The 12,111-nt window shown below is 42.4% G+C and overlaps 1 protein-coding gene across 1 annotated transcript; it reads right to left on the reverse strand.

The window, feature by feature from the left end:
- Positions 1-1,720: 1,720 nt before the first annotated feature.
- smpdl3a (sphingomyelin phosphodiesterase acid like 3A) lies at positions 1,721-5,551 on the reverse strand. The gene is made up of 8 exons (XM_077017863.1): positions 5,354-5,551; positions 4,938-5,151; positions 4,343-4,487; positions 4,108-4,204; positions 3,763-3,926; positions 3,444-3,624; positions 3,021-3,145; positions 1,721-2,618 (listed from the first exon to the last, which is right to left on the reverse strand). Exons 1-8 carry the CDS (start codon positions 5,454-5,456, stop codon positions 2,304-2,306), a joined length of 1,344 nt encoding a protein of 447 aa, XP_076873978.1. The 5' UTR covers positions 5,457-5,551; the 3' UTR covers positions 1,721-2,303.
- Between the last annotated feature and the right edge of the window lie 6,560 nt (positions 5,552-12,111).

Raw genomic sequence — 12,111 nt, forward strand, 5'->3', positions numbered from 1 at the left:
TGCATTACTGTATCTTGAGCACACCATTGAGAGCAGTCGCACTGTCCCTACTGAACACGAGATAAATAGATTTTTCACCACTGAGCCATTTCATTTCTAATGTCAACATCAGAGACAGCCATCACCTGGGTTCCAGGTGTAATCAAGTGATCTTACTCACTCACTCATTCATTTGCCTCTAGAATCGTTGTGCAGTGCTGTGTGTGATCATTTCTGCACAGGTACTCCATCGTTGAACCTAATGAGCTGCTCTTTAATCTACAGCCAGTTATACATTTAAATCTACCACTACTAGAAGATCCGTTGCACTCTGGAACCAGCCGACTGACTACATCAGACTCATGTACGATGCATACAAATAAAACACAGGAGCATGTCTGGTTTAATGTACCTAATTATTGTAAGGAAAACTGCATTGATACGATACTGCAAAAGAGCGAAGATAAATCAACTTCCTTTCCATTTCTCTTGGCAGGCTGAAATATCACCATTTCATGGGGCAGACTGAAACATCACCATTTCATTGGACAGACTAAAACATCACCATTTTTCTTGGCAGGCTGAAACATCCCTGTTTCATTTGACAGGTTCACTGAAGATGATCAAAGTAAGCAGAGTATCTTCACAAAGGCCCAGAGAACTGAAATCCATCAGTATTAAGGAGGTGTGGGTATCTTTTGATGTCATACTGAATCTTCGTGCTCCTATAGTAAATACTCTTAAACAAGCTGTTTGGGGCTAAGCTAACTGAGGAATAACCTCCACTTTTTTCAAGTGAGCAGTTCCTCATCCCCTACAACTGCTCATGGACTTGTCATCAATAAGGGAATATCCAGTTTTTAAACAGGATGGCAGAAGGCAGGGCCTGAACACAGTGCAGAGATGAGGATGTGCTTAAGTGCTACGAGGCCTTGTAGGCAGTCCTGAGCTGACTGCTAGTCAGGGAGGCTCAGCATATGTGACATCAAGAACCAGCTAACGGGCCATTGGGGAAAACATGCTAAATAGATGTAAGAGACGGGAACATCATTTCTGTCAAAGCCCTTGGGGGTCAGAAAGCAGATGGCAAGAGGTGAAATCCAAGTCCGATTCCCATTGTGTTAGTTCTGTTTATAGAGCAACGGAACATGTGTCAGATGACCGCCTGATTAAATGGGCCGAAAGGACCAGTTTGGCTGCTGAAAAAGCGAAACAAATTTGAAGTGTCCTCAGCCGATGTACAAAGCACAAGCTCATATTCTATGCTACTGCGGAGGTCAGCAGATCTTCAAGACATTCTGTGAGAGTCGTGTGTGATTGAGCTGCATTGTTAAAGGAAAGGACCATGTGCTTACCCAGAGCAGTCAAACTCCCTGGAAAGACCAACCCAGCTAACCTACACCGGTCTTTGTGAAGAATGATGGTAACGATCAGCTAAGCTTGGAGAAATGTCATAACTGATCGATGTGGAGAACTTTCTGCTGTCCTCTTGTTTTCCATGCTAAAGTCAAACCTTAAATCATGGTGAAGACATTTACAATGGCAGCAACTACACAAACTAATGATATTTCCTACATGTGGACAGAGAGGTGTAGCAATGCTGGTTTGGGATGAATATGTACATCCTGTGTTAGAGTACAGGATCCTTGGACCCCAAATACTCAACCCCCTTGTCCGAATTCCCTGTTGTGCAACCTAGATTTGCATTTAGGGGAATTTGTAATAGAGAAAAACTACAGACTAGCAGCTGTTTCAGGTTAATTGATTTATTGTGCAAAGAAGACACTCTTTCATGATCCTTGTTAACTGGCCTGGATACGTGGCATTTTCAATGAATCACACCTAAATTAAAGTAAACATTGAGCAGCAGGTTTGGTTCTGATTAAAGAGTCTCATCATTGGGAAACAAATGACCTCATGTTGCACTCGCGTCGTATGAAGAGATGTGGTCTCACAATACATCTGCATTATCAGCCAGAAATATTAAAATGAATTAAATGCGATCCGACGACTGGCTCCAGGAAAACAGCAACAGTAAAGAATAATTTTCAAGTAATCAGCTGGACATGTAAGGACAAACAAGTGAAGAAACAGTGGCCACAAATCTCTTTAACAAAGTTGCAGCTTTGTGCACTTCCCTGATAATAAAGTATTTGTATTTATTAAAAAATATATACTCACTGTAAGAACAGAAAAGCTATGGTTCACTCCCTATGGTTCCCTCCCTATGGTTCACTCCCTATGGTTCACTCCCTATGGTTCACTCCCTATGGTTCACTTCCTTTGTTGGTGTAAAGTGCAAAATAGAATATCCCTTTTGTCTTTTAAGCATTAATTAATGCTGCATTCTTTATGCACTGTGAGTAGGACTCGTTGTCCAAAAAGCGAACAGAGCAGACCTGTACCGTTTTACATTCGTCCTCACAAGTAATGGTGACATTATAACTCACCATGTAATGACTGAAATATTTCTGAAAGGCTTTGCTTTGTGGCTCCTCAAACTTCAGGGCAAGTTCATACAGACTTTGTGGTTGAATATCTTTGATACCAAATGCTTCAGTCATGACATATTCAAGAGTCCAACCGGGTCGTTCTTCTTTGTTTGCTTTGGTGAGGTTCAAATAGAACTGCCAAAGATCCTTTAGAAAAGGGAAGAGAATGTGTTTACCAAAATGGTGAAAGGCATTGTGGGAGTTCTGTTCTGCAGAAGCACCTTGATTAAAGCAGACCATACAATTAAAGCGGACACTGTCATTAATCACTCACAGCAGACCACGGGTGAATACAATCAGCTGATACGCTCACATTCTGAAACTAAATGACCTCTCTCTCCAAATGGGAGTTTTTCAGTTTTTCACATGCACACGTTCTTTTGTTTAGATTCTTACAAAGCTTACTTGGAACTTCTGTCATAAAAAACTTGCAAAAGCTTTTGGAAATGTGAGAATTTGAATGAGTATAGATTTACAGATGTTAAGTCTGACTGAGACAAGCAAAGGGGCACATTCCTGTGATGTGGGTTTCTACCTGGTGTTACCTACCTGTAAGCCATAGTCCTGGGTATCGTAGAGGTACATGCGGACAGCAGGGTTATTTGAAATCTGCTCTTGAACACTTCTGATTGGGGTCACGGCCGGAGTGACAAAGACAGAGTTGACAGGCTTCCCTATAAATGAGTGAGGATTTAAGGCACAGTAAGAGGACCCTCAAAGAACTATATCCATATTATACAGGCTTTTGAGTATTAACAGCATGTATTTAAAAAAAATACAACATTTATTCTCCCAGCTGTAATGCTGGCTTTTATGTTGGGGTAGGGACACCATTCGTTTGGAACTATATATAGAGGTAAGAAAAGGCAGAGACAAGCCCTCTACTCAGTTCTCCACTGAGGTCACTTCAGGACAAGACGGTGAGCAGGCTTTTGCAGTCTGAAACCGCTTGAACCTAGAACAGTCTGTTACCTTGACGATCCAGCAGAACCATTATGCTGTCACGGTGAGTGTGACCGTAGAACTGGCCCAGAATTACGTCGCTGTAGTTGCGGAAAACATCCACTAGTCTCTCGTTGAAATGTTCCCTCAAGTCCGTGGTGTTTTTAGCGTACGGCAGGTAACCGATCGGAACATGTGCAATCACATAGGCCTCAATGACAGAGAAAAACAGAGTGTGAAAGCATCAGTGGAACTGCATGTAAACACCCCCCCCCCCCCCCCCTTCTGTGACAAACCTGTGTGCAACCCTCACTCAAAGCATCCAAGATGTGGTGAAGTATGTACTCACTCGCTCTCTGCTCTGTCTGGACAGCTCCAGCGTGTCTTCCAGCCACTGGAACTGGCCCCCCGGGTCGGTCATGTTGACGGTCACCTTGTTGGGACTGTAGTAAAGGTTTGTGTTCAGGCTCACCAGACGGAGACCCGGCTTAATCAGCTGAGAGTAAAAACCGCCTTTACGGGAGGAGCAGCAGATAAAGAAATAAAAACAAACAAAAACATTATGAATATTATTTCTATTTTAGACACCCCCCCCCCCCCTCCCAAACACACACACACAGATCTAATATTGTTACTAGTACACTATAATACTCATAATGAGCATACAATAAATGCTGCTGTCTATTAAATGTACCTTTCCTCAGAGTAGCAAGGGCTTCTGGGTGCAGCCATGGAGCCCATAGACTGGCAGCAGCCTCATAAATGGCACATGTGTTCACTGCAAGCTGATCCTGAAAGAGACCACGGCAAAACTCAAAATCGGCCGATGTATCATTACACAATCTGACAGATCTATTTACACACACACACACACACACACACACACACACACTGTGACTGGTCAGACTGAGGGTAAGGAGGTGAATTACTTGTGGCCAGTTGTCATGGTTGCCCAGAGCAGGGTACACTGGCAGCTGGGAGAAGAACTGGCGTACGGTGTGAGTCATGTTGCTGATTACACTGATCACAATGTCTGTAGAGAGCTCATCTACTGGAACATGAGGGGGGCTGTCTCTAGAGATAATCACACACAGAGGGGCATTACACACACACACACACACACACACACACACACACACACACACCACTGATAGAAGAGGAAGATCAAACCCAAGCAATTGCAACAGAACAAGGAATAGGAGTCTAAGCTTCAGAAATATCAAGGGCTGAGAGAACAGGTAGAAAAGATGTGGAAAGTAAAGGCAACAGTGGTTGCCATGGTAATCAGGCGCTAGGGGCGGTCACTGGGAGAATGTCTGCAGCAGATCCCAGGAACAATGTCCAAGATCTCTGTCCAGAACAGATATTTGTGTGGGGGAAAAGTGTAATTCCTCTTTAAAAGACCGCTTTGGTGTTTGCAGAAGTTTGCTCTGATATCTTAGATATAACAGCTGACCTCTCAAAAAAAAAACAGACACCATACGTACATTTAATTGCAGAGCTACAGCAATTAAAACCTCCTACCCTGTCCAGATAATAAACTCAGGCTGTAGGTCCACGTCCTTCATGTAACTGAAGGCAGACTCAATTAGCTGGTAGGGAGAATCACAGAGGAAATCTCCAAACAGCCCCGGGTCTGACGCAGGGAAGCCCTTGGAGGAGAAACACACTTTGGTGGGATCTTCTGTGATATGATACGTGGGATCCAAATGTAGGTCAGAGATATGCCAGAACTTTCCTGCAAATGAAAACAAAATTCCATAGCAGGAATGTTTAGACCATGTTGTTTCTTACGTGTTATATATATATATATATATATATATATATATATATATATATATAATGTATAATACGAGATCTTCATTTGGGTTTATGGTTGAAATTCTTACTTTAGCGAATACAAACATATACAAAGATCCATAAGACCACCAAACACTTACTTATATTCGGTCTGTGCCAGTCCTGAAAGTGGTCGTTTATTGGTGCAGCACAAATCAGCCGATACAAAAGCGCACACGCCAAGAAGAGCCACATCAACCCCATATCTCAACACCTTCTCAGAACCTTCTCGACACCTTCTCCCCACGAACCTTATTATTCTTTTCCGAGCAAAATCCAAACAGGAAGTGTATTTTGATCACGTGACGTGCAGCTGTGGTTTAACCGCTTCAGGCGTTCACTGGAGCAGACTGGACGGTCCATCATATAGTCCGCAGCGCTTTGTGTGCATTTATGTATTTGTTTATTTATTTGTTTGCTTGGTTTATTGGTCTTTGTTATTATATTGTATCTAGTTTTACAGTTAATAGCAACAAATTCACCGTAAATTAACGACTATAGGCTATCAGTGTGTTCACAATATGGACTTGTCTGTAGCAATTCAGGAAAACCAAAACCAACGCTCCCCAAGCGCCATTAGGTGGCGACAGTTATGGCAGGTGGGCCTGATTCAGTACAACACTGATCTTACAATAAAAGAAGACACAGCTTGTCTTGTGATGAATCAGTGATTAATAATTATTCAGTACAGTCATCAGTCGAATATGGAGGACATCAATTTATTGCAATGTCAAAATCAGGCTTGGATTACAAGGGTTAAAGGAGAAAGACGATAGGAAAACCCAGACGGACCACGACCAGGAATATAAAGCCATGCTAGCCCCCGTCATACCCTCTCTGACCACCAGGGGGAGCGTTCACCAGAGTTAGTGTAGCTTTTGAATTGTTCACATTATTATGCTGTGTATTTAAACCCATTTGTGTTTTCTCTGTCAAATGAGGTCGTGCTGTACATGGAGCATTTCTGATCTTTTTTGTTCGATCAACCTTTTAAATAGTGTATCAAATCAGACATTATGTCTCTGAAAAAACTGGTAAAAAAGAAATCTAAATCTGTTTTTGACATGCATGTCTGCAGTGCCCATAAGATTTAATGCAGCCCTAAAATATTCTAAATGCTAATAATATGTTGTAAATATTAATAATATGATATAAATACTAATCATATATTTTAAATACTACTAGTTCTTCATATGGGAGCCTCCATGTATTGTTAATGGCTCTCCCTCTTTCCCGGATCACTGTATTTCTCATCCTCTCATCTCATTTACTAACCTTAGCTTTTCTTGAACTTGCAAAATGGTTCCCGCACGATGAGGAAACTGTGGTGATGTCCATCCTCTTTCTGTATCACTCACTACACAGTATACAGAGGTGGAGTGCACTGTTCTTTTTTACACTTTCTGTTTAGTGTTAACACATCAATGTTAGTAGCTCAACTCCTGCAGGTCCCCGTAAACACAGTGAGGTCCCTAGAATCACACCTACTAATTGCATTGAAGTCTTCACATTGTCATGTGCCTTAAATCTTTAAAACAAGACAAATAAGGTCCATATTCAGTGCTGTTGGGCAGAATGCCATGCAAAGAGTAAGGAAGAATAATGAAGATGGATGAATCTAGGTTTCTGTGATAGCATATTGAAGGAAGGATTCATATAGAGAACACCAGCCTAAGTCCTTGTGCCATCTGGAATCAGCAGGACAGGCTAATGAATGCAGTCTGATTGTGTGGGCAATGATTTATAGACATTTATCAATGTCCAGACTGATCATTGGATTTGGAATTCATAAAATCAACAGTTCAGTCACCATATTACCTTTGCAAAAAAAAACCTGCACCTTCTTCCTTCGGTAGACACACAATAGTTCCCCTTAGATGAAGTCAAGAAGATGAAATAAAGAAGATGAAATTGGTGAAGCAGAAAGTGATCTTAAAAACTGTGTCATTCTTGGGATCTGTTGCAGCCACTTGTCCAGCCTAGGGGTCACAACATCTTCTCCCCTTCCAGGTCACTTATCACAGTGGCATACATCACTGCTGTTAGTCTAACCTACCACCAGAGGGAGCCATCATCTGAATTCTAACCTCTCACTTCTCTCAATCTGTCTCGTTATTATTATCCCTTATTAGTTCCCAGTATAAACCTGTTCAGTCATCCTCTCAATGTGACGTCTCCTCTCAACTTTGTTCAGTCTAATTCGGTTACTATTGTGCCCATTAATTTATGCGTAGGCTACAAACTCTCATTTGGCTGTTTCTATTCTGCATCTCTGATTATTTGACTATATTTCACAAAATAATTAGGATTATGCTGAATTTCGCAACCTATTCACCCCAATCATTATTATTACACCGCATGTGGATCCCAACCGTCTCACTGAGCAATGTTACAAAAGACTTTGCTGTTATCACAAGATCCAGCGAACTGCAAGAACTGTGAGTTGCCTTATCCAGCCAAGGCGCAATGCTGGGAACTCACGTCGCCCAAGTGAAGCCGCTCGGCGCTTGACAGGAACTCGCTGCCGCCTTCAGACCGGCAAACGTTTCAGCACACCAGGTAGCAGCCCGATCCACACCGCCTCCTTATCTGTATTCCCATTCTGACTTGTCGGAATACTTAGTTCCTTCAGATAAGCACAATGCCTCAGCAGGAAAACGCAGAGGGATTTTGAATACAATGTTCTATTTACTACTCTCTGCTCATGGACTGCAGTGCCACTGATGCAAGCAGGATCTTATGCCTTATGTCTCTGCTGATAGAGAAAACCTGGGCTTGAGTGTTGGCCGTCTATCAACAGGTATCAGTCTCCTGACAAACATGCTTGGAGCTTGAACGGCAATTCTGGGAGGTTTTTGATCATTTGGTTGCTAGAGGGATCCAGTCGGTCTTTGGGCTTGAGTCTGACTTGAGTCTGACTTGAGTCGTGTATAATACTGCAATCCATTTTAGTGCAGGCCGTGAGCCTTATTGAACCCTAGCTGCGTTAGCTCACTAACTACCCTAAGTTGGCTGGCTAATGCAAGTTTTTATGATTAGTGGCCTGCCTGTGTGCAAACAGAAGTCTTTGTGCTGTGGACTGGTCACATTCACCTTTACAGCCCAGGAACAAGGTCAAACAGACCTCACAAAGTCAGATTGTCGTCTGTTGAAAACAATGTTTTTCCTTGCCTTGCGACTCATGTGAGGAAAAAGAGAAAGCCCCACCACACACACGTACACATCAGTGGTAGCCCAGATAGCTGAAATTGATCGAAACAACATTGATTTGATGTCATGGATAACCATCGAATCGATGTTGATCCCTGATGTTAGCATAGATCTTGCTACTGCTATTGGCCATTGAAAAATCAGGAAGACATAACACTGAACAAACAAACACTGATTCAGTAGCTGATCAGGCTAATGTTCTTACAAACGATGTTGATTTAATGTAACCTTCGAAACCTATCAGAGTAGCAAAAAGTTCCACCTCCTTCATGATCTGATGCATGACATAGGCACTCCTTAACAAGACTGAAGGAGTTTTGGTTAACATTCTTCAACATGGTATCACTGAAGGGTGCTTGGGTGCGGTCCCCAACCAGAGCAGCAGAATACGTGTTGATATGCTGCCTTCCTGGATTACATGGGGCGTTTCATGAGCTAGTTCTGGCCAAACTTTATTAGACTAGTTTGAGACTGTGGACTGTGGGAACTGGAGTTCTGCAAGACCTCAAAGAAATTTGGGTTAAAGTCAGTGTCAGAATGTTCTCTGTTGCACAATGGCAGGTTTATAGGTGAACTACGTTGAGGAATTACGCCTGGAGCTCTTGACGGTCAAAACAAAACAATAGCTTGTTTAATTATCTTAAACTGCTCAAGAAGCTACGTAGTTGTTATCTTCTTATTAGCAAGGTCCTGGGAACCTGGGAAGGATAATGAAAAAAAGTTTTGACTAACTAGTTTTGACTAAATAAATAAAATCATAAAAGTTGTACTTTTCATTAGATAATTTGATCTTAATCCATCCATCCATCCATCCATCCATTATCTGTACCGCTTAATCCCGCTAGTCTTGGTCACAGGGGCACTGGAGCCAATCCCAGCATCTCTGGCGAATGCAGGGTACACTGGGCAGCCCGCCAGCCCACCACATGGTCAACACACACGCACTCACACCTACGGGCAATTGAGAGTCACCAATCAACCTAACACGCATGTCTTTGGACTGTGGGAGGAAACCGGAGTACCCAGAGAAAACCCACACGCACAGTGAGAACATGCAAACTCCACACAGAGCAGCCCAGACCGAGAATTGATCCCAGACTGCCTTGCTGTGAGGCGATGATCTTAACCCCAGGCTATGAATAATGGCAATAATTTTAAATACATAGATACATGAATTTGGTATTGGTTGAGATGAACATGTAACAGTCATAATTGGTGCATTTCTACTGTAAGTGTGTGTGTGTGTGTGTGTGTGAGAGAGAGAGAGAGAGAGAGAGAGAGAGAGAGAGAGAGAGAGAGAGAGGGAGAGAGAGAGAGAAATGTATTTAAAGCTTAAAGCACACGAGCACGGGAGTACCCACAAAGAATTCAAAAAGATTTTAATGAAGATGCACACGGCCTAAGAAACACCAGCTGGCAGAAGCAGGTTTATAGGGCTGGCTATAAAAGTACTGAAGCCTCTTCCTAAAGACACTGTGGTTCCTAAAGACACTACGGTCCCTATGGTTGACAAGCAGGGTGTGACATGGAAGGCAAGATCTATGGGTCTTTTTAACTGCAGAATAAAGACCTGCATGTTTAGCCTGGCCTACTCATACCTTGTTTTGATTTAGTTCTTTTACATGTCATGATTTGTAACTAACTAACGTTTTGGTCATTGTGTTTGTGTAAATCACTGACATTTTAGATTCAGTATAAAGTGTTATACAAATTCTTCTTCTTCAGACATCAGAGCTCTTCAGAGTGTGAGCATTGGGATGTCCACCTCGACAACGAGTCTAACTCAAATGTTGGACCTGTGAGTCACAGGAACGCACCTCCTGTCATGGACTGCGTCTGACTTGCACAAGACTTTCCTTCCCCCTGGGTTGGGGGGGGGGGGGGGGGGGGGGGGAGTCCTTAGATGAGCATGTAGAGGAGCTGCAGGAGAACCGTGGGGTGCACACGGCCTCGCACGCTTCTCTGGTGTCTTCCATGAAGCTTCCTCTGGCAGGGTGTCGCCAGTGCAATGAGTGTTCTCATGCTAACACACGAGGAAAGAGACTTTCTCTAAATTCACAAACTGATGGTGTGTGAAGATTATGCAGTGGTGTAGGATTGCCGAGCCTTTGTGGAGATCGTGGTAGGCAGTGCGTATGGACCGCTGCCCCATATTTCCAGCAGAACTACAGAGAGCTGCTACCTACGATGGCCAAGCATGTCCGTGAGAAGTAAACAGCAGATGGCTTTCTTTGTTTGTTTAGTTTATGTTCCATGGGTTTTGCCAGCTGGTTAGGTCAGCCCTACAGATATTTCAAACACTAGTGTGAAAACTTTACACTGTTAATAAAAATCATAAATTGAGCAATGCTTGTATGGCTTCCTTGACTTGCTGGATGCTACAGTACACTACAATAGACTAATAAGTCATTGAGTAAAGTGTCAGGTAACATTTTATGTTACTATTATTACATTATGAAGTATATGATGATCCCTGACTCACTCAGAAGCTTTGATGCTTTGAGACAATCAACAGTGGGTGTTTTTTTTAGAGCATAATGTGCTCATATTCAAAGAAACAGTGCCTCCTGGGTAATGCAGTTTATATAGGTCATAATGAATCTGATACGGTGATGGCAGGAAAGAGTACGGAGAGCTTGTGAGAGGAAGTCACAGTGAGGCGAACTGACATGGCTTACCAAAGAGATTTAGAAGCAATGCCTCACCTGTAATTTGCACAAAATAAGCCTGTACAAGATTCTAAACTCATACTTTATCTCTGAGGTCTTTAGTCTTTACGTTTAGTTACGCTGTTCTGACATATCCAATGTGATTAAGGTGCATGGATACTTAATAGTATAATTTTGAGATTATACTTATGATTATCAAATTATAATAATTCCTTGAGGGAAAGAGCAAAACCCTACATCATAAGCATATACAAGCACAAGTATATTCATGGTGTGTGGTGTGACTTGTGAACAAGGTGGCACTGTAATCAACGTTTAAACTCTCCAGCCAGCTTGATCCTACCCAAACACTTCTCTTTAAGACGTGTTCTTCACGCGTTATTCTGTTGCTGTTCGTCATTTCATCAGTGCATCCTGTTTTAGGATTTCGTCCCATGGCCCTCAAAACCTCAGCCATATCTCCCATTCTGCTCTATATATAGTGATCCTTGATAATCAACCTATTTCCAAACTCCCCATTTCAAAAAGGTTGCAGCCTCTCACAACCTTTTGAACTTCTCCAGTCTGGCATCCGCACCATCCACAGCACTGAGATCTCTCTGCTGCAGGCCTTCAACAATCTCCTCCCCCACCACTCCAGGCATTGTCTGTATTCATCTCCTTCTAGACTGAAGAGCCGTATTTGACACAAGTGATCACGACATCACCCATCCACCAGCCACTGGAATCTCTAGCTCTGCACTTGTACGATTCACTTCTAATATTTCATTTTTTTTTCACATATCATCATTTTGTTGCTTTGGCTCCACATTTTACTTTATACCCCACGTCAGGTAACTGGTTAAAAATGTCCTTTTCCACCTCTGTAATATTGTAATATTATTATTGTAATAATAAATATGCTCACCAAACAAGATGTTGAAATGCTAGTTCGTTGTTTTCATCTAATCCCATCTTGATTTTTGCAGTTCTCTGATTCT

Source organism: Brachyhypopomus gauderio, chromosome 9 (assembly GCF_052324685.1).
Source record: "Brachyhypopomus gauderio isolate BG-103 chromosome 9, BGAUD_0.2, whole genome shotgun sequence".
Lineage (NCBI taxonomy): Eukaryota > Metazoa > Chordata > Actinopteri > Gymnotiformes > Hypopomidae > Brachyhypopomus > Brachyhypopomus gauderio.

Bases quoted from the DNA above. Each gene is read 5' to 3' on its own strand.
- smpdl3a (XM_077017863.1), bottom strand. From the start codon at position 5,456: ATGGGGTTGATGTGGCTCTTCTTGGCGTGTGCGCTTTTGTATCGGCTG. The intron at 4,488-4,937 runs GTAGGAGGTTTT...GATTATCTCTAG, and splicing joins GAGTTTATTATCTGGACAGG to AGACAGCCCCCCTCATGTTC. The intron at 3,146-3,443 runs GTAACAGACTGT...ACTCATTTATAG, and splicing joins GGTTCTGCTGGATCGTCAAG to GGAAGCCTGTCAACTCTGTC.